The sequence below is a fragment of the Anoplophora glabripennis genome, unplaced genomic scaffold (assembly GCF_000390285.2).
Source record: "Anoplophora glabripennis isolate ALB-LARVAE unplaced genomic scaffold, Agla_2.0 scaffold102, whole genome shotgun sequence".
NCBI classification, from domain to species: Eukaryota; Metazoa; Arthropoda; class Insecta; order Coleoptera; family Cerambycidae; genus Anoplophora; species Anoplophora glabripennis.
Window position 1 is genome coordinate 931,112 of NW_019416316.1, and position 25,604 is coordinate 956,715.

General features: G+C 32.0%; 1 protein-coding gene across 1 annotated transcript in view; it reads right to left on the minus strand.

Annotated features, from left to right (window-relative positions):
• The window catches only part of LOC108904655 (O-acyltransferase like protein-like), a 70,995-nt gene that overhangs the window by 31,691 nt on the left and 13,700 nt on the right, over window positions 1–25,604 (minus strand). The window contains exons 3-6 of the mRNA XM_018707288.1: window positions 22,219–22,436; window positions 22,102–22,166; window positions 15,223–15,416; window positions 7,088–7,417 (exon numbers count right to left, since the gene is read on the minus strand). Coding sequence (XP_018562804.1) covers window positions 7,088–7,417; window positions 15,223–15,416; window positions 22,102–22,166; window positions 22,219–22,436 — 807 coding nt within the window. The remainder of the gene's footprint in view (window positions 1–7,087; window positions 7,418–15,222; window positions 15,417–22,101; window positions 22,167–22,218; window positions 22,437–25,604) is intronic.

Sequence of the window (25,604 nt, forward strand, 5' to 3'; positions counted from 1 at the left end):
TGTTTATATTTTTAACCTTTAACTATTTTTTTTAAATGCGTCTTTGCAGGTCATTTGGAGGAGAAACTATTTTTTCTCTGCATGTCTCGAATTCTGGAGAAAAATGTTTTTTTTATGTCCTTCACTGCAAGTGACAAGGTTAAATTAAGGTCAACTGAATGTCAAATGGAATGTGCTATTTTTTATGCCAGCAACCAATACAGTGCCAAATATTGTGTCGCAATTGTTGACCAAAGAATTTTCCCAGGATGTCCACGCAGGTCATTTGAGGGTCAAACTGACTTTACATAAAAATTATGGATATGAAAGTAATAGAATTTAGCAAACGTATTCGACCCGAACTATTAGTATAATGATGGTAACGATTTTGGAATTTAACACATAATTAGGTTAATAATAAGAATTGTATAAAAGGTCATTTTGGAGGCTGATATCTAATCATGTTAAAGTTAAATCCAAGGTCATTGTCTAATTTTTTATTCAAATTCCTATAAATTATGGTTAAAACGTTTTTGCAAAATTTTTCATACAAAAATTAGTTTGATCAAGAGTGTAACAGAAACCGGTATCAGATTGTATAAAATATATGGTATTCCATTTAATATTTTGAAGGTGACCTTGGTTTAACTTTGAAACTTAAAATCAAAATAAATCCCAAAATTATATAGGCCAGGAAATATAGAGTTGGACGCGACTTTTTGTTTCGGCAAGCTGAATTTATCACTATAGATGCTAAATATTATGTACAATAACATATTAGTTTCCACAGTCATAGAAATGGGGGGAAGATTGTTTACAAGCTGGTTAATTGTAAAATTCACGTTTTTCGCTCAAGTATAACTTTTTTCCGTTCATTTCCACGAGAAAACAGTAAAGTACTTTTTTTTCGTCTTCAAAAGACCTACCTAGCTCTCGAGCGCGTCAAAAAATATTGATTAGATCAAAAGTTATAAACAGAAGAAGTTTATTTATGACTTCTGAATTAAACATTTATAAACTGCGTTATTATTACCAGAACGTTTTGGCATCGTATCCTCATTCCTTATCACTGTCGAATAACTCACACGAAATCTGGAATCGGTAAATTGAATAGTTTACAAGTTATGGCCTTATAAACAAATTAACTAATTATTAGTCTGGACGATCCCGAGCATCTTCCACAATCGCACTGATTTTTTTCATGATAGATTTAATAATAATACATTGAAATCTATAATTTTTTTTTAATTTGAAATTTGCAACCTGAAATGTTTTTTTACTTTTAGCCTTAGTTGTAAAATAAAATATTCGACGCACGCGCGTGCTATAGTTATATATTATTACATATTCTGAAAGCTTATGAAAAGAGCTTTAAGTTAAAACACAAAGGACATTTTGTCATGCTAGCTAGTATGATAAAGAGCATTAGAAAAATAGTTCTTCAAATGCGCTTGATAAAAATTAATTATTTATTGTTATTATATGACAATGTCTAGCATAGCCTCTGTCAATACCTGTAGGTACTTTAAAATACACTGTTTCCCAATTCTAGGTAAAGCCAGTCTAAAGCAAAACTAACGATTCCTATCACACAGCTAAACAGATTGAAATAAAAAAAATTTGTCTCGATCTTATTTTAATCAGAATGATTCGAAAATTTTATGGTATAACCCAAACATTTTAAAAACTTCAGCTCAGTATAATATTCTACTTTACCAAAATAATATTTGTGTTCATTGCCACAAATTGCAATTAATTTTATGAGTTGATATAATCACCTTTAACTAGTGTACTAATTAAATTACAGAATTACAATAATATTATTCAAAATAACAAAATTGATGAACAAAATTAATTAACAAAATATGAATATAATAAATTGAAACGAATATGTAATTAAAATGTGCAGAAAAAGTTTTGTTCTGTATCTAACGTAAAATTAATTAAACTAACTAATTAATTGAATTACAGATTAGAAATAAATACATATATTTAAACATCGTTATTTAAACTAGAAGTAATAAAATGCACTTGGGACTATAAAATGCCGATTTATAACCACTCACATCTTTTTGTGTCCAAAGAATTTTTATCATTTTGACAATCTTTCAGTACACTTTAAAAGCATGCGTCTTGGAATAATTGTGAAACTAGCTATTTTCAAATAACACAGCTCCACGGGAGAAAATAAAGTACCATGGATACTCATACCTTTTTGGGGTCGCTAAATCCGAATCCTGTGTCCATTTGAAGAAGTTAGCTCATGCTCAAGGTTATTTCAAGGTCAACTCTTGTTTTTTTTAAATTAATACCTCTGAATACAATAGAATGGATCATACCACGCATCCCCTTTCTGGATAGTGTCACCATTCTCAATATATTCTGAGGTAGCAGGACTTAAAATTCCTCACTGTGAAACTAGTTATATGCAAAGGACCAAATTCTCGATTAAGAAGTCTATCACTGTCATTTTCATGCCATCACAGTCATGAAAGTCAGATCTCATAGATACGAAAATCATCATCTCACGGTCTCAAAGCCAACACGAATAATTTTTATAAAGGTCATGTCTAAGGTCACCAAGTAATGACCCAAACAACTTTTTAGAAGTCATCTTTCCGTTATCCTGACGAGATATCAATCTGAAAATTTCGAGAAAGGAATCTGATCTTCATATGACCTTGAAAATAAAAATAAAACGGCTCGAACAGATCTCTCAATGTAAGATTTTTCGCTCTTTCATAATCAGGAGTCAAAAATTGTATTACCATAAGAAAACAAGAGTTGACGTTTAAACGAACTGAGCTAACTTTGTCAGTCGTGCGCGCAATGACTACAAAAGCATAGTATCACACCATAGGTATGATAGTCTAGTCTGTCACATATTTTTTTTCGTGTTGCTGTGTAATAAAATATAGTTTAGCTTTCTTTTAAGGGCGCCATATTCTTTAAATAGTGTTTTCCACAAAGACAAATAATTTAAAACATTTAATAACTGAATAATCTAAAGCTTATCAAATAAAACGAATAAACAGGTGCAAAAAACGATCAAACCATCAAGGTTTTAGGTGCTGAAATCTACGAAAATACTAACTTTTTTATATACAACTCCACATGTAAATATTCTTATAATATTTACTTGCTTAGTCCTACATATAAAATTGTTTACTTTTATTTATAAGTACGTGAAAATAATTCTTAAAATGTGGGGTTAGGATAACAGCAAACGCATGTTTTATAAACGCTTTTTTAGTTATTATTTTATTTGAGTAAATTTAAATAAACAATTGATAAACATAACATCAAGGATTTTATTTTTGTGCTTACTTTTGTTCTACACGTTTTACTTTTCAAGATTTCAGTACCTAAAAAACGCCAGAAATTTGACTATTTCTCGGCCAGGGATATGGCCACCTTAAAAGAAAATATGTCTAAGTTTGGTTTCCTAATCGCAACTATCAATTATTTTTAAAAACAGAAAATTACACACAATATTATCTACTTGTTCTACGAAAACTAAATAATAGGCAAACTATTATTTTATTAAAAAACAATATTGCACTGTAAAAAATAAAGGTGCAACTTCTAAGCAAAATATCCAAATTTTGTAATATTTTATTTAATATACTGGAAAAATAATTAAAAGTTTAAAGAATACTTTAAATGAGGTTTTATATTTTTGTCTGATGAAACCATACATTAGTTAAACTTCATTTCCATTTTACATGCCACAGAAAGAACCCGAGAAAAGGGAAAAATTCAATTAACGCGAACGACCTCATAAGTTAAATTTAAAATACATTTTCCCGCTATCTTCGCCTTAGCTTATACCTGTTATGCATAATAACTTTGTTAGAGAATTTCCACCGACTCTGTTGGCAAATGTTGAGTGTTTACTTGAAGTAATAACAGCGTTGCCATGCCTATATGCAAGCAACAATTACTCTACGTTCCGTATATCAAATAAACAATGGCATAATACTGTTTAATTACTCCGAACATAATAATAATACTTTTCATAAAATTTAATATACATAGGACTGAATTTTACAAGGGTCATATTTACCGCGAAATGGATAATATTACGTATTAATGTAGTTGTAATTTGAGCAAACTGAATTAATTTAAATTCTAACCAACAAAGAGTAAATAGTAACAATATTCATGTACCCTAACTTTTCATCATGTTGAAATTGGTTCCTGTTCTTTAAACAAGAAAAATAAATATTCGCAAATGTTATAGGTTATATCATATTTATTTAGAAATACAATTCGAAGAATTTAAACATAAAATAGTATATGTGCATATTCCACTTAATATCATAAAGAATTTTTGTAAACAGTAATCATATTAATACGATCACTGGAACCACAGACCTTGCCAATTTGTCTAAGTTAGAAAGTGTGAAAAAATTAGTTAATAAAATTTTAATGTGTTACGTTTTAAATTTTATTTCTAGACCTCGACTGCTTCTGTTAAGCATTCAAAAACAGTTACCTAAGATCATACACTTCTATATCCTAAAAACTAGAATCACATCCATGTAATTTAATAATAATAATAATTTTCGAAAATCATTACACCAAAACATTATGTCATAGCCATAGGGGATTTTCATAAATTGCTTCTACCACACCAAATATTAATTTCATGTGTTATTTTAATTTGCACAGAATGTGACTCTAAATTAAAGAATTTAATTAAAAATATAGATCGATGAACAGCTCCTACATTTAATAGCTAATACTATAGATCAAATAAAACAAAACCGCATGGCTTTAACTGACTAAAAATAATACCCAATTCTGGAATAATGAAAAGTTTATCAACAGATAAGAAATATTCGATATTTCAAACTGTCGACAGCTAATAGTGGAGGTGTTAAACTGTCACAGTTTTCAAAACTCAGTTGATTAGAAAATTATTGTTTTGTTTTGGTTATTTGGAATATGTTACATTGATTAATTAGCCAGAAATATAGTATACAGGGTCGGAATGTCCCCGTGGTTCATCGACCGTTACGTGAGAGCGATAAAGAAAGTCATAGAAATCCGTGCGATAGAGAAAGATGGCTATAATGAAGGCGTCTAATAGTCACCGCCCATTTCGCCTGATGAACCATGGGGACTTTTCGACCCTGTATTTACATTATGAATCTCCTGCACATATTTTTAAGGTGTTGTCCAACACCTCAACAATGTATTTGCGAAACTTTAGATTGGACGAAATAAACCATATTGTTAACCTACCTAAATGAATGCTTTGTGTATGATGAACAGTTCAGATTAATGAGAATACGCTGAAGATAATAGCCCTAAAATTGTATTCTATAACAAAGGAAAGAAAGCAAAATAAACTGTTGAATAAATTCTAAATTTCTTAACTGATTGACTTGAAAATGTAACAATTCAGTGCGCAGTTAAAGCGTTAACAGAAGAAATGGAAGAATGAATAAAGTTTGCAATAATGTTAAGATGAGTAAATGTCAAAATTAGGCAATGCACCAATAGTTTTCCATATACAGGGTGTTAATGAACTTATGTCAAAAACTTAAAGGGGTGAGAAAGAGGCAGAAAAGAAACTGAGTTAATTGATGTCACAAACTTGTATCGGAAGTTTAAGGACATAGAGAAAAAAAGCTATTAAAAATGTGTTTAAAACTGTTTTGGAACTGCTGAAATACAAGCCAGTTTGTAATACATTGTTGTAGTGATTGCTGTGCTGTTCTCCGAGAGTACATTTAATAGCCGTATTTCCAAGTTTTCTTTTGAAAATGGCGCATTTATTTAGCAATCGCGAATATTATGATATGCTCATAATTTTTGGCGAAGCAAACGAAAATGCCCACAGAGCTTGTCAAGTGTACCGTGCAAGATATCCTGAACGACGTGCCCCCGCACCGCGAACATTTGTTGTTATAGCGCAAAGAGTTTTTGACAATCACGACGATGTCGCGACGGTAGCCTAGGGCGAGCACTAAGAATCTTTAATGTCGAGGAGATGATTTTAGATCTCGTCGAAGAGGATCCGCATCGTAGCACCAGAAATATCGCACAGCAAGTAAATATTTCGCATTCTGTTGTGTGGCGGACATTACGAGAAGCTCGTTGTACCCATTTCATATTCAACGTGTTGAAAGGCTTACTCCTGAGGATTTTCCACCACGTCAGGAACATGCAAGAAATCATCAATTTACTTTGTTACAGATGAAGCAAGTCGAAATTGTGTACGCAACGCCCACAACACTCATCACTGGACTATCGAAAATCTACACGAAATACGTCGCGGTGACTTTCAGCAACAGTTTTTCAGTGAACATGTGGGCCGGTATAGTTAATGACACTTTGATAGGTCCTTTTGAATTGTCTAGACGCTTAGACGGTGCTTCATATCTAGATTTTTTGCAGTCACTTGCCAAAGTTATTGGAAAACGTGCCATTAAATGTTCAGCAAAGTATGTGGTTACTGCATGAATTTTTTCGGAGAGTGCGACACTTTCTAAACATTACATTTCCCGATCGCTGGAAAAGCCGTGACAGCCTAGTTAAAAACCCTCCCCTCCCCCCAACGCCCCCCCCCCACGGTACCCAGACGTTATTTCTTTAAACTTCTTTTTGTGAGGATATGTGAAAAGTTTTGTGTATACCACGGAAGTTCGTGATATCGACCAACTGCGACATCTTATTGCTGAACCTTGTAATACGATTCGAGAGAATGTGGCAATGTTGCAACGCGTGCGAGCGAATTGAATACGTTGCGCTGAACTTTGTGTGCAAGCAAATGGTGGGTGCATCGAACATCTTATATGAAAATCAACAGATCTCAATAAGTGGCTTTAACTTAGGATTAAGAATGCAGTCACATGATGAGAAGTAAGGCGTAGTGTACTCTCTAAATTCAATCTATTTTGTAATTATGATGGTGAGACAGATAAAGTTTTCCTCAAGATTGAGGATCTGAATTTTTGTTCGTTTAAAAATATTCGTAGATAACAAATTACCAATCTTAGTGAGCATATTACTGGAAATATTTTAAAACATACCTGTTACATTTGAAAAATACTTTCGGGTTCTATCTGTAACTGCTATAAATTCTATTAATACTTACTATTGTCTCAGGATTGGCGTAGGACTGTAAATTTATTAAGGTGCTCCACCAAAAGACCTGGCAAGGTTTTTGAAAAACATAAGCATAATCGTGCCAACTTGGTCCTGAGCCCAGGTAATGAAGGAGTGTAGCATAGATCGCTGTGGTTACAGAGAGGGGCATTATAATCCTTATGTTCCGATACAAATAAAAATGAATTAAATTGAAACTGTTCGTCTTGGTGACTGTTAAGAAGAAATGATAGCTCAAGAGGGTCGATGATATGAGGAAAAACGTATCCACGCTCACTGTACCACCCATGACCAAAGTGCTGAAGTAGCGTTGAACCCACTGAAAAAGAAACAACACAAATTTACAAAAAGGGTGTCTATTCCACGGAGAATTCCACAAATTTTGCTCTCCAAAAACATAATCTGTCATGAGAAACATTCCACTACCGTTTTTTTTAATTACCGAAAACTACCCTTTAAAAGAAATCAAAACCCCTGAATTTTGTAGAATTGTCATGTCATGGGGCACAAACCTCTAAATTAGTCAACGCATCATATTTGTAAGATACGTTAGGTATTTTGCATACCTTGTGTGTTCAGCCAACCCTTACAATCCTCCTGTGAACACCAGAAAACCATACATACATATAACATAAAAATCACTTAAAATTCTACATTCAAGTCACCAACTCAAACCACAAATCTATTATCCGGAGACGGCGAAATTTTACACTCTACGCAACAGAGAAATATGGCATGAGTTTATTTAATAGACTGTGAACTTAAATTCTTATCACCCAGAACTACACATACTATGATTCAATATATGGCATATCCTGGACACAAGAAGACGAAATCGGTGCAGTAGTCGTGCAGTTCTTGGTGAACACCAGAAACCCCTACTCCTTAAAACCCCAAATTCAGCTACCACTATCCATAGTAGTTTTGGTGGATGTGGACCACCAGTCCAGTACATAGTACACCACCAGTACAGAGTCATCATGTACCTCATGTCTTTTAAGGCAGTTGTGAATCTGGAAAATGGACTCAAATCAACTAATATATATCTAAAATTTGTACTAAACCTTTACAGTGGTTCCAATTATTTTAGTATTTCTCTTTTCAGGATCTAACAGTAATCTGACATATTTTCATCCTATCCGTCCTGGTAAAGCTATCCTCTTAAAGCTATCATCGGGATAATCTATCATCATGAAAATATGATGGCAGATTACACAGGGCAACAATTTCACACTCAAAAACCAGACCTCCCCTTGCCCGAAGGTTTTTGGTGCGTAGAATCCGAATCTGGCGTCAGAATTGCTCCTATACGTCACGTTTCCAAGATATCCTAACTTAAAAGTGCAAAAAACACGTTTTCTTGCAATATTTGAGCTTATATCACAGAGCGAAATTTTTTTTTCTAAAAACGAATCGTGCCCTCTTAAACTACCACTCTTCTTCAGAAAGCGGTAGTAATATATTTACATATTTTTTGGATCGTCCAATCCGAATCTGACCTCCAAATTATTCTATCATTTTAGGATTCTGAGATTTCTTAACCTAAAATTGCTATCGGTATTAACCAGACAGGTTGATTTTGCAGTTTTAGGTTAGGAAATCTCAGAATCCTAAAGTGATAGAATAATTTGGAGGTCAGATTCGGATTGAGCGACCCAAAAAACATGTAAATATCCGCTTTCTGAAGAACTTTTTTCGATTTTAGTACCATTGTTATGAAAACGCTAAAGTATCTAACTTCATTCAATGATATCTCCGCGAATAAAAAATATTTTTCAAATCTGAAAAAAGTGTTTTGAAGGATAAGAGTAGTAGTTTTAGAGGCAAATACGTGTTTTTTGCACATTTATGTTAGGACATCTCGGAAACGTGACGTATAGGAGCAATTCTGACGCTAGATTCGGATTCTACGCACCAAAAACCTTCGGGCAAGTGAGGTCTGGTTTTTGGGTGTGAACTTTCGTAAAATTTTGTTGCCCTGTGTTATTATTGATTGCTAAAAAGAAATATGCAGATGAAAGGAAATGGAGAAAAGGAAATCTTCTACCTACGTTGTTTGAAGAAAGCTATACAAAAAGAATTGTGACTGAGTCGATTTGCTTCACTCATTCAAAACTGCCTTCAAAGAATTCAAGTGTACCTTGATTGCATATAGATTTTGCAAGGCCGTATCCAAAAGGAAACGAGGTTTTAAAGAGTAGGCATTTAAGGTATTCAGGGTTGGAAGGATTGATCGAGTCTTTGAATATCCAAAATATGCAATAAACCCTACAAATATGAATCCTCAACAAGTTTTGAGAGCTGTGTTCAAAGAGGGATCTATGCAGAGTTTTAGCTGCTTTTTAAGTTTCAAGAGTAATTTTTGACAATTAAAATATTAAATTGAATTAAAAACGAGAAAGTATTGAAGAATTTCTCATGGCAAATTCGATTTCTGGGGTTCAAAATACATAGGATGACATGGATCTGTACTTTAGAATAGACCACTTTTTGTGCCTGTGTAATTATGCTTAATTATGGAAAAATAGGATAAAAGTTATTTTTATTTTATTTCACAGATATGAAAAATTTATATTTAAGTTCAGCGTTTCTTTAAATTTAAGTTTTTATGTGTTTGTCGTAGTGCTTATTGCTCAGAACTTTTTATAACTTAAAATTTATTAAATTTCAACTCTATTTTAAATATACATCCAGACATTCGCGTCAGTATATTAAAGACCGATACCCTTCAACTTTTATCAGTCTCTAAAGAAATAAAGCAAATAGGAATTAATATATTGAAATGTAGAAGAAAAAGTCATTATAGGACTGAAAAAAAAATAAAGCCGGAGACAGTAGTAGAAGTTGTAAACAAAAAAACTGACCTGACATTTAAGACTGGATATTGTTTTTAGAGGGTATCACTCAGGGAAACAGAAATGTGTAATTATTGGGTGGTTCAAAATTATTCATAATTTGACAATGTTAATGTTACGAACATTTGGAAACATTTGGAAAGAAAATATGGCTATTATTCCCTTTAATTATTCTAAAGCGAAATTTAAAAAAGAATAGCTTATTCCATTGATTCTGTATTCTTTTTTTCTTATCAAAATTGAAGGACCATAACTCGCCAAGCATTAACATTTTTTTTCGCCGATCATCATATTGTTGACACAACAGCTTTTTAAATGCTAAACAGGCACCCTCCACAGAATAAGGTTCAAAGAGCAATATAATGGATTCTTGAGAAAATAAAATTTAGGAACTGACTCCATGCCGACGCCGGCGCCGGTCCCAACGAAATCAGAATACAAGAACTGACGCCGGTCGCAAAAAGTTAACGGAAGTCTGTTTTGCGCGCACTTATAATGACATTTTAATTTCATGTGGTGTATCAGAAAGTGTGGAAAGATAGTCTGATAATAATTTTAAATGTAGAATTGTACGAAACCCAATACTGTACTAACTTTTTTTAGGAACAAATTACTTGACATTATAACAGAGCGATTGAGTTCAATATGCCTTAAAAAAATGTTGCTCTTCTTCGATCTTCAAACTTGGTAAGATCCAATCAAATTGAAAATTGCAAAACATATATGTTTTAGGGTTAGAATTTCTATACTAGTATTCATTTTGTGCTTATCGATAGAGAGCTGTTTACAATGTACTGATTGAGTAATTTTTTGCCCAACACATACTTACAAACAATTTGGACGTATAATAAAGAAAATTTTACTAATTTTGAATGAAACTGGTTGGCTGAAAGTAAAAAAAAATGTACATTTTCAAGATAACAACGGTGATCATGTTATTGCATATTAAATGAGACTCCTACTAAAAGATTGTAATTTTTGGTACAGAGTTTTTCAGGACGATGATAAATATTTTGAAAAGTTATTTTACATATGTGTATAATTATTATTAAGTTGAGATACAGCGATTTTATTATGCTATTACTGAACTATTATCTAGTAGGTTACGATTTTCATTTAGTGCTCGATACAATTATATATAATCAAGTTTCTAACAAACATTAAATATATACCAAGGGACTGGCAGCAGTTTAGTTCTGTGTTTTGTTTTACCATACAGTTTAACAGGGTCCAAATATTTGAAGTTATTGGAAAGTGAACCCAGTTCAAGGATATTCCCTTGGTCAAAAAGGTCAGGAACATACTGTAATAAGGTTGAACCCCATTTACTACAGTTGTCAGTTCAATCAAAATTTTTGAAGAACGGTAAACCGACCGCACTAATTACATCAATTTATCAGCTATATCTGCGGACCTGAATTCATTGGATTTTGAATCATGAGGATAGAGGGAAGATAATGTTTATGAAGATAAAGAAAACACGCAAATTAAGGATCACTAAGAATGTGTAAAGCACAATTTCCAACATTTTTGTTAAGGCAGCAAAGTGTGTTGAATGAGGTTTTCAAATTGTATCTCTAAAATCAATAACTAGTTTTACATTTCAAATGTTAGTTAAGAACTAATAAAACTTTTAATGCAGTAAGTCAACTTGCTATATCTCAGTAATCTTTGGGTATTAAACACGTGTTTATTATGAACTTTCTTGAGCGATATTATAACTGTAATACCTTTATCAAAAATCTTGTATATCACCACAATTAAAAAGCTTTCTCACACTTTCATCTTCATTAGATATCTGATAGCAATCATTTTAACATTAAAATAATACGTGTAAATATTCAAGGTGTGATTGCAAAGTTTTATGCTCAGTGGGAGACACTGCGTATGTGAAAATGAAAGCGTATTTTTTCTGGAAATGTTCTAAAAATCATCCCAGAACCTCCAGCATAGAGTGACAGTCTGGTAAGTGAAGACGTGTTTCCGATTTTCAGCGGATTTATCGATTTCGAAAGTGGATGTGAAAACATAACAAAGGGTTTGTGTAAAATTCAGTTTTAAAACTAGGAAATCAGTTTTGGATACAACCATCTCTTAAAAACAGCATTCGAAGATAAATGCCTAAGCTGAGCGAATATTTTTATCTGTTTCAATAGATTTAAAAAGGCCTGTGAATCAGTCGATGAAGATCCCTGGTCTATCAGAACTTCAACTTCAATAACCAACTAAAACATCGCGAAAATTAGCGAATTAATGCGCTCTGGTCGCCGATTAACAGTTAGGGAAATATCTGATGAACGCGGCTCAGTCAATTTTACCTGGATATTTGAACATGCGTCGGTTGTTTGCGAAATTCGTTTTGAAATCATCGTACACGAACAGAAAGAACACCGATTACAGACGAATCATGGGTTTATGGGTGTGACCCAGAAACAAAAGTACAATCATCCCAGTGGAAATATGCCCTATGGACAAACTCCATCAAGAATACTATAAAGGTGTCACTGAGCGTTTGCGCGAAAATGTGCGGAAGAAGGGTCCTGCACTCTGGTGAAAAGGAATTGGATTCTCCCCTAGGACGACGCAGCGACACATATGCTCTTTCATCAGGGAATTTTTGGCGTCAATTTTAAAAATTTCGCTGAATGGCAGCGGTTTGATTCCCTTGAAGACATCCAGGGAAGATATCCAGAAAAGGTTCTTAACATCCTCAAGAATTTCAAGGAACGCATCCAAATCTGGAAATACCGTTGGAGTGTGTTCAGTCAGAAGAGGACTGCTTTGAGGGAGATTCACCCCAACTAACAGTCTGTATAACCACCATTTGTAGATTACAGGCCTGGTCTCAAAACTTTCCAATCATATCTATCTCATACCTCCAGCTAATATCAGTATTTACAATTTATCCAACACAAACGTAAACTGTGAGGATAAACCTGTAAAGTGTGATATATCTTAGGTATTACTGTTACTCTATCTTTGCTAGCACAAGGCATTGTCTTGTATGGTCTTTCCGATATCAATTGTAGACCAAAGAGCTAGGCAGTATGTATCAGGTTCCGGTCGTTATACAACAACTCGGCATTAAAATATTTGAAAAACTTGTTCCCATATTTATTTAGCCAAACTGTATATAGGTCTTGTCGAACTAAATGTGGAGGTGGTAGAAATATATACGCCCAGTTGAAGAAAGCGCGCGCGGGCAAACGGCGCACAAACAAAGTCGCACTGGGTGATCGGCCATAAATTTCAGTTGTTGACAAATTACCTAGCAGTGCAGTGAGGCAATGCGGAATTTTGATATGTCATAACCAAAATTTACCATCAATATAATAAAATTGTTTGAAGACAGAAATAATTAAAATATGTTGTTGGCCAAATGAACATATAATAGTAATTTGCTACAAATTATATACAAATTATTAATATTTTTACCTTTAGCAGAAAACGTTTTACTCATTAAATTTTATTGCTAGACGTTTTTATACATATTTAACTGACTTGACATGACTCAACTGACTGACGGAAAGCCTATACCTACCATTACTTCGTATCTGTAGACAAGCTATAGTGACAATTAAGATAGAACGCACTTTGTAGATTACATACCACGCACACGCAGACTGTGTAGGTAAAATGATATCCAAATAGTTAACGAGCGTTCAAATAAAAACGTGGTCGAAGTTGGCTCTGACACATTGGACGTAGGGAGTAGCTTATAGCGACCAACTTAACCTCATTTCTCAACGAGCTGTATAGCAGCTGTCAGTTTCAATAACGTTAATGACTATATAACTTTATTTTAAAGAATAATCGTGATAACAATAACAAACAATTAAAGGAGCTGCGGAAAGTGTCCCCCTCCTTGTTATAACAATAAATTAAAGCAGCTGCTGAAAGTGTCCCCCTCCTTGTTCCAAGCACTTTTCACACCTGTTCCTCAAAGAATTAAAGACATTTTCTAAGATGCTCGGGGTATTGTTAATTTCACGAATCTTGTCTATAAGTCGAGCCTGCAGATGGTTTAAATCAGGAATAGGCAGTTCAAAAATAGTGTTTTTAAGGTAAGGCCACAAAAAGAAATCACACGGCGTAATATCACATGACCTCGGTGGAAATTCATGTTCAGCATTGAGACTTATTAGTCGATTTTGGAAAACTTCCCTCAACATATTCATCGTCTCGCCTGCCGTATGTGCCCTTGCGCCATCTTGTTGAAAGTAAAAGTTTGTAATTTCGTTTTCTTCCAGCTGGTTAACAAAAGGAGCGATAATTTCTTCTCTATACCTTTGCGCAGTAAGAGTACCATTAAAAAAAATAGGTCCATAAATCCTCCTTCGATTGAGAGCACACCAAACTCCAATTTTTTGAGCGTGTAGAGGGCCCTCGACAAAAAAGTTATCTGGTTTTTCAGAAGACCACATTCTCATATTCTGTGAGTTTACGTAACCACTTAAATGAAACCAGGCTTCATCAGAAAAAAAGGTGATATTATGAAGTTCACCGTAGTTGTTTAAAAACCATTCACAAAATACAGCCCGTCGCGGAAAATCAACTTCATGAAGTTCTTGCTGACAAGTTAAACGATAGGAGAACAAACGCAAATCTTTTTTTAACACTGTGTGGCAGGTACCGACTGATACTCCCACCATTTGTGATAAAACACGTACAGAAGTTCTTGGCGCATTTTCCATTATTTGTTGGACATTTTCTTTTAATTCTTCAGTCCGCTTTTTAGGTCGGCCGCTTCCTTCTTTTCTTGTTACACTGCCCGTTTCACGAAAAACATTAACACAACGCTGAACTGCACTTTGAAAAATTTTGTACTCAACAACGCCGGGAAATTGATTTTGAAATTCTATGAAACATTCCTCAATAGAATACTTCCATATTCCATCAATCTTGCGTCCATTTCTAAAGTAGGACTCTATGATAAACACTTTTTGTTCTTGAGAAAACACCATTTTAAACGCTTTTTAAAACGAAAATATTCAAATTGATAGCGGCGATATAGCGCTTTGACAGATGACGTTTAAGTTCATTTGCTATACGCTACGCCCTACGTCCAAATTTTCAGAACCAACTTGACCACGTTTTTATTTGAACGCTCGTTATATAGTCAATCGGTCCTTTTACCTATGACATATTAAATAGTTTTATTAGATAGTTGCACATTATAGATTAATTAATTATGAATGAACTTCCTAGAAATGTAGTATCCACTGATTACATTATATACAGTACAAAATGTATTTACGTCCTTACTTACATATACGAGATCCACAGAATTAGCAGAGGGAAAAACCATATTGTGTATGTATCTGTGTCCAATCACCACGTAACAAATACTTACATATCTGAAACCATTCAAACATTCTAATTCTAGTTCCTTAGCTTCTGTCGAGAAAAGCCGTTTTCCATTCGAATACGCTGAAAATGAGTTTATAAGCCAACTTGATTCACCTAAAATAAAACAAATCGAAATCTTACATTCTCGAAACACTGCATTCCTGCTGGCTTATGAATTATCCTAAGTAAACAGAAAAGAGTATTTCGTGTAGATGCTAGCCTCGTAATAATTCTGTTTTACTGGTCTTAAAAGCTCGAAGCGAATTACCGATAATAGTTTATCTTAACGACCGGCAATGAAATTTAACTGCAATGCTTTTAGGAAAATCAGAAGATGATTGTTAGACCGTTTGATCTTTAAAACATTTACAGCTTGTGAAAAATATTTCTTAGTTATACTAAAATGTTTCAAATAATAAAGACACCAATGCCTGGTGTAGAATATAAAAACTAATGGCTAAAAAAATTGATTCAGAGAAAAAAACTATTGCCTTATTCAGAAAGCTTTATTAACAATGTTATTCATTTGTATGCCTTTAAAAACCTAGTAAAAGGAAAATCGCACGTTGAATGACACTCTGCGTAGATGGATTATATTTCTAAAAAATATAGTGCAAGAATTCTTAAAGTTTATAGTAAAAAGTACACCATAACTGACAAAAATGAGTCATAAATAAATGTAGCAGATAATGGGTGTTGATAGACTTGTTATTTTTCGATTTTGCATATATCAAAAGAGTGGGAGTAACATTCTGTGTACGTTCGCTATTGACTGGGATTAGTTCTAGAAGAATTCTAACCACGACAGATGCAGGGGGATAAAAGGGAAACGTTTGGCACAGTCAGATATTTCTCTGACCCTTTAAGGGACATGCAAGCAGGCAACTGTAATTTGACACAGGTACCATTTTGATGTTTTACCTTTCAGAGATTATTGCGACTCACATAACTGTGTAACTGCTGTTATATTACGCTTTATTTTGGACGTTCGTTGCTAATATAAATTCAAATATCAGGCGAATTCAGAAACAAATTTAAACACTTTGTTTAAAAATATGCTGAAATAGTCACAATATTGAACTCTGATATCTTTCAGGACGATGGATTGATCAATCAAATTCAATTTCCGGAAGTGCACAGTATACTTACAAACAGTGTTAAAACACATTTTCTGATAAAAACAGGGGGAAGAGATGAAAATTGTAACTAAGTTATTCTTATTTAGAACTGAATATTTTCTGATTCTGAGAGTTTTAGATTATATGAGAACACATCTTGAAAAAAAACTGAAATACTACTTTGATTACTTTGTCGTATTATTTCAAAGGTAAAGACTTATTGTATTTTCCGTTAATTTCTAACTTCATCTGTATTTAAATAATCTTGTAATAATTGTAAATTTATGATTAGATAAATTTGAGGTAATAAATAAGAAAGAAGAAAATTAATAAAGAGTTAAAAAAATCTAGAAAAAAGAAGTTGAAAATACTGATGTGGATAGAATTCTTTAGTTTTTTAATGTTGCAATTTTATTTTGTTATGAGCAGAATGCAATGAAATTACTAGGTAATAAATAAGAAAGAAGAAAATTATTAATAATAATTTAAAAAAATATAGAAAAAAGAAGTTGAACATATTGAAGTGGATAGAATTCTTTAGTTTTTTGCAATTTTATTTTGTTTGTTCATTTGACAATAATTTTACTCATATTTTCATTAAGTGTGAAAACATTAGAAGCAAAGAGATTTTTATGATAAATTTTTATTATCAGTTTGAAAAAAAAATGCCCAAAAACTAAATAGGTAGGTTTATAAACAACAAAGAATAAAAGAAACAAAATTGTTATTTATACCTGTGGAAAGTGATGCCCAACTTTTTTTTGATAAAGATAATATGTTTCTGTTGAAAACTTGATGACGAACAATGTTTTCTTTATTTTTCCGACGTCTTCAGAGACAGCCAAATGTCTTGTGATGACCCTGTACATCGCTATTGTTTATATTATTAAATTAAGTAGCTACAAGAAAGCATTTACAAAAATCGGATTATAAATAATTGATGAGGTTGCCTGCTGAAATTCATCATGAAACGCATCATTACTCTTGCATTACGTCAGTTCTGTAACGCTACCAGTCACGATTTTATGTGTTTCGCGAAAAAATATGAATAAAATTTAACGACAGTTGCTTCCATACTGCGGTCGTTAAATTTTTGTCAAATACAAACCAACAATATTTTAGTCTACTGTAAATGACATTATCCACGCCCACAATCTCAAGGGTGCTTTAAATTTTTCCAATGATTTATTAGAATATGAGTGAAAAATTAGCTCGGGAAAATTTTGAATATTTATTCTTGGCATTAATTGCGAGATTAATTTTATAAAAGGCAACACCTCATAAAGAAAGTTACTGTATAATTTTATGCTATAATATAAATTAGTGGATGTAGACTTCGTAATCAGAACAGAGAGATGCATTTTATAAATATTATATTTTTATCTTTAATGGCGTAAAATCTTTCAAACCATAACAACTTTTACTCTATAGTATGTTGCTAAAAAATAGATTCATTTTTATCTATATACCACGAATAATTCGAAAGTATTATCTAGATACAGATTTAATAAATAGGAAATAATTATATTTTATTTATAAAGTTTGGGAGCACGTGGCTCTTAACAGAACTGGACTGCAAATATGAAGATATTTACAGAAAACGTGTCGCAACACAATAATATTAACAATGAAAATAATAAAGTTAAGTAAATACGTAAAATGAATTCCAATAAAGTTCAGGCAAGGTTCTAGTGTCACATATACAGCTATATACAAAAGATATTATTAACTGCTATTCCAAATCTTTTGGAATGAAATTTAAACCTTTTTGTGACTTAGTAAGTACTTGACAGTATGAGAAGCTGGTGAGGCATAAAATATAGGCATACTCTTATCAATATATTAAGTGGTAACCTCTGTCATGTACCAACTACAATTTGGATATTGTTTTCTGAAACTTGTATTCACATTATTGTAAATCTAAAATGCTTTTTATATCAACGTTGTATATTGTGTAGTATAAATATTTTAAGTCGAATTAAATTATTAAATATTTCTATTTCTTTTTTCTATTGAACTAAAAATTTTTCGAATACATATTATTATGATTTGAATGTTTTTATAAATGATAACATGAAATTTCCCCCCTTAAATCTAATGTTATAGTGCTATGCTATGTTTTCTAGAAGTACTGCAGACATGTCAATGTTTCAAAAATGAAATTTTTGTTTTGTCATATGCATATGTGCAACAATTTTTACGACTTTAATTATTTTTCGATTTGAATTCAAAGTTTGTCTTGGTGATAGAATCACACTATTAAATCCGGAAGCTCGTTCTGGTCGCACATCAGGATAATTCCAATCTAAGATGCACTACACTTTATTTTTATTAAGTCGCACTTATTCACTTTTTATTAATTTATGACCAATTCTTTAGTGTTGCACTTTTATTTACTGATTGTAGAATTCGATGAATTTTCAGACTTATGGCATTTCAGTGAATTGTATGATTCGGAATTTTGACACTTATAGCTGTCAGTGACATTTCTCCACATGAATGACTGGATAGGTAAACTTTTTCACAAACTTATTGATTTATATTGATTTTCAATTGTTTATTTTAGGAACAAATTGACGATGTTGTTGCTTCAAGAATTGATGGAAAACTAGTTGCGATGAAAACGCATTTGGTATTATTGCCATTAAAACAAAAGAACCGTTTCCATAGGAATGTCACCCAAACATTTATGAAATTTTATTTTTCAAATTATCGACTTTTAACATGTTCTATGTTGCATGATGTTTACGTATTCCAATTCCTTGAATTTATTTACATTTCTTGATACCAGCAGCATGTTTCTAGATTAACTTTTAAATTATGACCAAATTTTACTTATATTTGCAAATTGTAGCTAAATTTCGATATACAGCTTAATTCTCTGCATGTCTGTCCATTGAATGATTTTACTACTACCTCTTTTTCATATCTTAAACAGTCTTTGCCTGTTTTTTGAAATTAAACGAATGAAAATGTCTAGGTTCCCTGATTCACCGAGATCTTTTAAAGTCTACACAATAATTTTAATGGAACAACAAAATGTCAACATTTATTACATTACAACATACGCACATACACACATAGAACATTACAAAATGTTTCTTTAATATTTTTCTAACATTTTTGTGATACATGAGTGCATTTTAAAAGTTATTGAATGTACAAATTCAATTTTTGTCACAATTTTGGCAGTTGATACGTTTAACGAGCAAATTTAATACTTACATCATTACAAACTTAATTTATATACAAAAATATCCTTCATTTAACTTAATTCTGTAATCCACACCCTTTTCGTGTCAAATTATGCTATACTTATGCTATATAACAGTATATCCTTATAACGTTCACGACATCTATCAAAACATGATTGAAATATCGTCAACTGACTGCAANTCGAATACATATTATTATGATTTGAATGTTCTTTAATTTTTATTTTTGTTATTTTAATTTTGTTATTTTATGTTATGGACGCCTTTATAAGATTATTAAGTTTGAATGTTTTTATATTTTGATTTTTGAAATTTTTTTATAGTAGTAGACCAACTCAATTTCAGGGCGAGTTTATTTTTATGACTTGCTTAAACTTATTTCAAATGAAAGATATCTTTAAACTTGACAATTATAGATATATTACACTTTTGGTTTGTAGTTGAAGTTATAATTGACAATTTTTTTATACTAAATCTAAATAAATGATAACATGAAATGTCCCCCCCTTAAATCTAATGTTAAAGTGCTATGCTATGTTTTCTATACTGCAGACATGCCAATGTTTCAAAAATGAAATATTTGTTATGCCATATGCATATGTACAACAATTTTTACGAATTTAATTTTATTTCGATTTGAATGCGAAGTCATTTAAATTTAAACACACATTTAAATTGGCCAATGCGAGTATCTACAACTTACGATGCGTTGTCTTGTAGCATTGGTTGTATCTCCTATATAGAATTTCGGTGCGATCCTGGTAGCCTTGGTGGTAGAATCCCACGATGAAATCCGTAAGCTCGTTCTGAACGTACTCTAACAGGATAATTCCAATTGAAGATGTACTACACTTTATTTTTGTTAAGTCGCACTTATTTACTTTTTATTAATTTATGACCAGTTCTTTAGTATTGCACTTTTATTTACTGATTGTAGATCTCGATAAATTTTCAGACTTATGGAATTTCAGTGAAATGTGCGATTCGGACTTTTGACATTTATAGCTGTTAGTGGCATTTCTCCACATGTTGTTGCTTCAAGAATTTATGGAAGACTGGCTGCGATAAGACCAGCATTTGGTTTTATTGTCGTTAAAATAAAAGAACCGTTTCCATAGGAATGTCACCCAAACATTTATGAAATTTTATTATTCAAACTATTGACTTTTAGCATGATTTATGCTGCATGATGTTCACATATTCCGATTCTTTGAATTTATTTACATTTTTTGATACCCAGTAGCATGTTTCCAGGTTAACGTTTAAATTATGACCAAAATTTATTTTTGCAAATTGTAGCTAAATTTCGATACACAGCTTAATTCTCTGCATGTCTGTCCATTGAATGTCTTTACTACTACCTCTCTTTCACATCTTAAACAGTATTTACATGTTTTTTAAAACTAAACGAATGAAAATTTCTAGGTTCCCCCATACACCGAAAACTTAAAATCTACACAGAAATTTGAACTTTGGTTGGAGTGTAAATACAGTTTATGAAGTTATGAAGGTCTTTTACACTCTGTACATACTATTTTGCAGTACTACAACACTTATAAAACTACAAATTTACAAATTTTAACGAAACAACAGAATGTCAACATTTAAATGATACATGAAACCTTTTACAGTAGCTCAGGTTTAATTCTACACATAATTACTGATAACAGGTATGCTGTACTTTGCTTATATACGAGGTTTATTGCATGTCACTGCTTTATGTGTAAAACACCTTTACCTTCCGTGGATAATTTGTCAAAATTCTGATATTTTTTAAATGTGCTCATGCCTGGACATTTACTTGATATTTAACATTACAAAATGGTTCTTTAGTATTATTTCTAACATTTTTTGATACATGAGTGCATCTTAATAGTTATTGAATGTGCAAATTCAATTTTTGTCGCAATTTTCGCAGTTGAGACGTTTATCGAGCAAATTTAATACTTACATCACTACAAACTTAATTTATATACAAAAATATCCTTCATTTAACTTAATTCTGTAATCCACACCTTTTTCGTGTCAAATTATGCTATACTTATGCTATATAACAATATATCCTTATAACGTTCGCGACATCTATCAAAACATAATTGAAATATCGTCAACTGACTGCAATTAACACCGTTGGTAAAGAAAAAATTAAATCAAAACTGGGAGAATGAACCGAGTACGACTTTGTTACGAGCTGCATCTCCGAACCTTACTATTACAATAGATTACAACAGAGGATCAATTTGAACCAGGGCTGGATCTTTTTATGACAGTCCTTTATAGATATATTACTAAAAAGAAACAAAGTGTGTTTTCAAGGAATATTCGTTCAATCGTGATACTAATACTGTTATTTATCCAAATTCATGCTTTACAAATTAATATTGAGTTTAGGAACAGTATATATTATATATGAATTGTTTAGCTAAAGTAATCTAAATAATGCAACACTAAATTAGTATACATTACCTTCACTTATTGCATCTATTATAGTCGAAATAGCAACTGTTAGTATTATCAGCCCAATAATAAATCTACAAAAGCAGTTTTTAAATAATTGTATAATGGAGCTACTTTAGTGCATACATAGCTATGTATCCAGGAGTGTCCAATTTTGGCTCATCATCCAGTGAAATACAATATTCTTTCTTTAAAGTCACAACTAGGTCCAATCCTTCAGTTAATTCCGCAATGCTTTTGTTAAAATGCGGGAACACGTCTTCAAAATGGCAAGAATCTGGTACGCAAACAGACCATATTAGTTTGACACCTTCCATTACGCTTTTCTTCAGTAGGTCAAATCTCTAAAACAATATTGGGTTGAGAGTATCGTTTTGGTATACCCAGTTGTGTAATTCTAATTCTAATCTTTCAAATTAGTCTTCAGAATGTGATACATATTTTTGGTTCTAACTAAAGTCAAGTAAAAATTGACATACGTATCAAATAGAAATAAACATAAAACATTACAAAATGTTTGGACGTTGTATTTTCCATTTTAATGAGCCTTCAACTAATTTACTACATACCAGACAAAGCTAATGTCAAAGATTGTCTACAAAATTTCTTGTAACCCATCTGGTCTAGTTCTTTACTAACTTCTAATTTATTTGTTTTTCAATTTATATCACTTTCATTTCTTTCAAGCATTCATCAATTGCGGAAACGAAAAGATTAACAGAATAATTCACCGCTTCTAGAAAAGCTATTTATGTTGCTCTTCATGTATTGCAAACTTTTGTATTATCTTGGTGAATAATAATAATAATTTGTGCATTTCTAGAAGCTCGTACTTTTGCTTCTAAGAAAAACAATTCAAGCCGCTTCAAAATGAAAACTAATGTATTTGAAAACTTCTTTCGTGATATCTACAGAACCTCCTTAATCATAAACAATGTTAAAAACTCTTCTTAAGAAATTATAATTTTTGAAGAAATATCTAATACAAGTATCTTATAAAATTCACTTAAATAACCATAGTTTTGCTGCTTTTAAATCCTACGCAATTTCGTAATCAAGTCGCCTGTCCACTAATTGTGAAAAAAGTCAACAAGGCTTAACGCTTTGACGTGAGAGTGCCTGTTTTAATGAGATGTCCGCTAATCCCATTTGATCCCATAGAACTTTCATTAACACTCTTTCAAATGAAAAACAAAATGTTTCTACAAAAAAGTATGTACTTACAATTTAGTTATCCTCAAATTTGATCAACGAATTAAAATTTTCAATTCAGAGAAGTAATAAATTTCAATTTTATTAATTTTGTTTTCACCAAAAATTGCATAGAATGTCATAATCCACAAATTCAGTTAATGAATTAAATTGTCCATTTAAAAAAAAAACAAGTTTGTGGGCGAGGATAAAAAAATTGATCTGGGTATAAAAACGCATGGAATATGAGTTCCGCTTCCAATTTTTATTAAGTCCAACAGAAATAGCTATTTATGATGTACGTGTTAAAAGTAAGTTAAAAAACTCGCTACGCTCGTTTTTTAATCATCTTCACTCACAAAATAAAATCACTTTTAACAAGTGTTAAAAGTAACTTACTTTTAACACGCGTGTCAAAAAATGACATTTTTAACATCAAAAATGACAATTAAAAAGCCCACTTTTAACAGTTTTGTAGAAAAATAATTTTTTATTCTATTATACAGATTTATTCGCTAACATCGTTTCAAACTTTGGCAATTGAACATATAGCTTACAATAAAAACATTATATGAACATTGAACATATGTTTGGTTTCCAAGTTTTAAAACTAAAATATTTTAATGTATATTCCTTATGAAATAGATTAGAATACTTACAAATGTAATAGTTAAATGCGGTAGCAAAAGTTATTAAAAAATTCAAGTCACATTGGGAAATGTTTAGATTATTTACTTTCGTTCATTTTCTTCAAAATGAATGTAGATGAATGTGCCTTACCAAGATATGGTCATCCTTAGTCCATATGTAAATACTATTTATTGGCCGTAACATGACAACATTTGTGTAAAAATATTTATGCAAAGGCATCTGTTCCTTGTTTTGCAACGAGGATGAAAAACGAAAGTTTTAATCACCTGGTGTGAACATAAAAAGAGATAATACTATTTTGCTTGAGAATAAATTGACCGATCGAAAAATATAAATAGATATGTAACAAATTTAATTCTAAACTTAAAAAAACATTGAATTGTTTTTTTTTACTCTAATCGTCGGATTTGTCAAAAGAATATTTGTTCTTTGGGAATTAGGAAGTTAATCGAAACTATTCCTAAATTTGTTTATTTTTAAACATTAGCTAAATGACATTAAATATAGGTATTACAAAATACATAATTATTCTTGGCGCATTCGCCATTTTCTCGAATGTTTCTGTACTACCTACTGTGAAAATGGAAAACAATTTAAAATTCGTTTTGTCAAAGTAAATTTTTTTTATAATGCGAAAAAAACCTTGTACCTCAAAAATGTTTTAAATAATAGTTATTTATGGAACTAGTGTGTTACGATATACTCGTATATAAGTCACGCTGGGAAATGTTTAGCCCTCGAGGCCATAGGCCGAGAGGGCTAATTTTCCCAAGTGACTTATATGACGTAACACACGAGTGCCATACAAAATTTTATCCAACACTTTCATAGAATTTCGTTTTAATAATAAATAAAAGTAACTTAAAATTTCAAGTTATCAATATCAGAAAAAGTAATTTAACGAAATGAATGTATTATTAAATATTACAAAGGATGCGAGTGTTAACCTAAATTGTGTCTGTAACCAAGGGTTGTCAGTAAACAAACAATATTTTTTGAGTTGAAGTCACGTTGAAATCCTAAAACAAAGACTGAAAAAATGGAAAACATGGAAATTCCAACTGAAATTTTAGAAAAATCGAATGCGGCTGCTGCAAGCATCACTCCGGAGAAATCAAAATCTATATACAAAAAAGAACTGAAGGAATTTCAAGATTGGAAAATCAAAGAATAGGTGAAAGGTGTAAATGAAGATGTCGTGTAGGCTTATTTTTTCAATTTAAGTGAGAAATTAGCTCCATCCACGTTGTGGGCTAAATATTCCATGTTCAAGTCAACTTTGAGAGTTTACAAGAACATTGAAATTTCTAAATTCGGAAGACTAGTGGCATTTGGGTTCGATTCCCGCGGCCGGTAGACCGTAGATTAGCTATGCTTGTACGGAGGATTGGCACCCTCTGTGCAGGTATGGTAGGGTGGAAGAATGTTGGCTTGGGTCAATGTGAGAGATTGACACCGGTTGGCATTTGACCACCCCCCTAATTAATGAGGTTTTCCAGGTTTCCCTCATTCTTGCACTGAATGGTGGTTAGGGCCTACCAACATAAGTCGTTCCTGGGCGCAAATGCGGCCTGCGTAATAATAATATGCCGCCTCCTCTCCCGCACAAGTCTCCGACTTCTGGGCTAATTCTCGTAGTTAGAATGAGGAGTAGAGATATTATTATTATT